This window comes from Antrostomus carolinensis, unplaced genomic scaffold (genome assembly GCF_000700745.2).
Source record: "Antrostomus carolinensis isolate BGI_N321 unplaced genomic scaffold, ASM70074v2 scaffold25884, whole genome shotgun sequence".
Classification (NCBI taxonomy): domain Eukaryota; kingdom Metazoa; phylum Chordata; class Aves; order Caprimulgiformes; family Caprimulgidae; genus Antrostomus; species Antrostomus carolinensis.
The window spans coordinates 7,037-7,843 of NW_010310482.1; the positions used below are offsets into that span (position 1 = coordinate 7,037).

Below are 807 nucleotides of genomic sequence, written 5' to 3' on the forward strand. Positions count from 1 at the left end.
CCTGCTCCAGCTGCCATTTCCCCTTGGCAGTCAGTCCTTAGCTAGGGTCTGCCCCAGGCTTTTGGAAACACAAGTGGAAGCTCCCCAGAAGAGGAGGGGGCACCTGGTTGTGAACAAGCAGCAGGAGAAAGTGAGAAGCCTGCAGAAATGAGCCAGCTTTACGTGCCAGGTCTCTCCCGTGCCACAGACAGGGCAGGGCGAGGCCAGCGGATGTGGGAAGGGAGCTGCTGAGCAGAAATGTGCCCCACAAATACAGTAGAAAGTGTCGGCAGCTCTTGACAGAAGAGACTGAGTTCCCTGTGCAAACAGAGGGCAGAGCCCCAGAGGTACTTACTACATGGGAAGGAAAAGGAAAAGTCATAAACCTGGATGTCATTGTGGGGATTCCAGTCAGAATCATAAATAATGACTGTGTCGGCTGTAGCAAGGTTTATGCCCAGACCGCCGGCGCGGGTAGAGAGGAGAAAGCAGAACTGCTGAGCACCAGGAGCTGAGAAAGACAAACCCACAGGTGGGAAATGATGAGACAGGAGCAGCGTGGCTTAGGCAGAGAGGTGCAGTCCTGCGCTGTAGGGACAGAACAGCGGGAACCACCAGTCCAAGCCAACACACACCGGGCAGGGAAGGCAAGGAGTGAGAACACACTGCTCCCTGGGAAGCAGGTACTGGAGAAAATGTGGCTCCAGAGCCGAAAGGGAAGCTCTGCCATCTACTGAGGGAAACACAGGGGTCCCTCACACTAAGCAGCCTGCTGTTGGCACGCTCGGGGTTCATCACTGGACAAGGGTATGAGCAGCTCCTGTGCCT

The 807-nt window shown here is 55.6% G+C and overlaps 1 protein-coding gene across 1 annotated transcript in view; it reads right to left on the reverse strand.

The window, feature by feature from the left end:
• Positions 1 to 807, reverse strand: part of CHD5 (chromodomain helicase DNA binding protein 5) — a gene marked incomplete at both ends in the record, with an annotated part of 21,928 nt that overhangs the window by 6,896 nt on the left and 14,225 nt on the right. Inside the window, one exon of the mRNA XM_010166449.2 lies at positions 366 to 490. Within this exon, the coding sequence (XP_010164751.2) occupies positions 366 to 490 (125 nt within the window). The remainder of the gene's footprint in view (positions 1 to 365; positions 491 to 807) is intronic.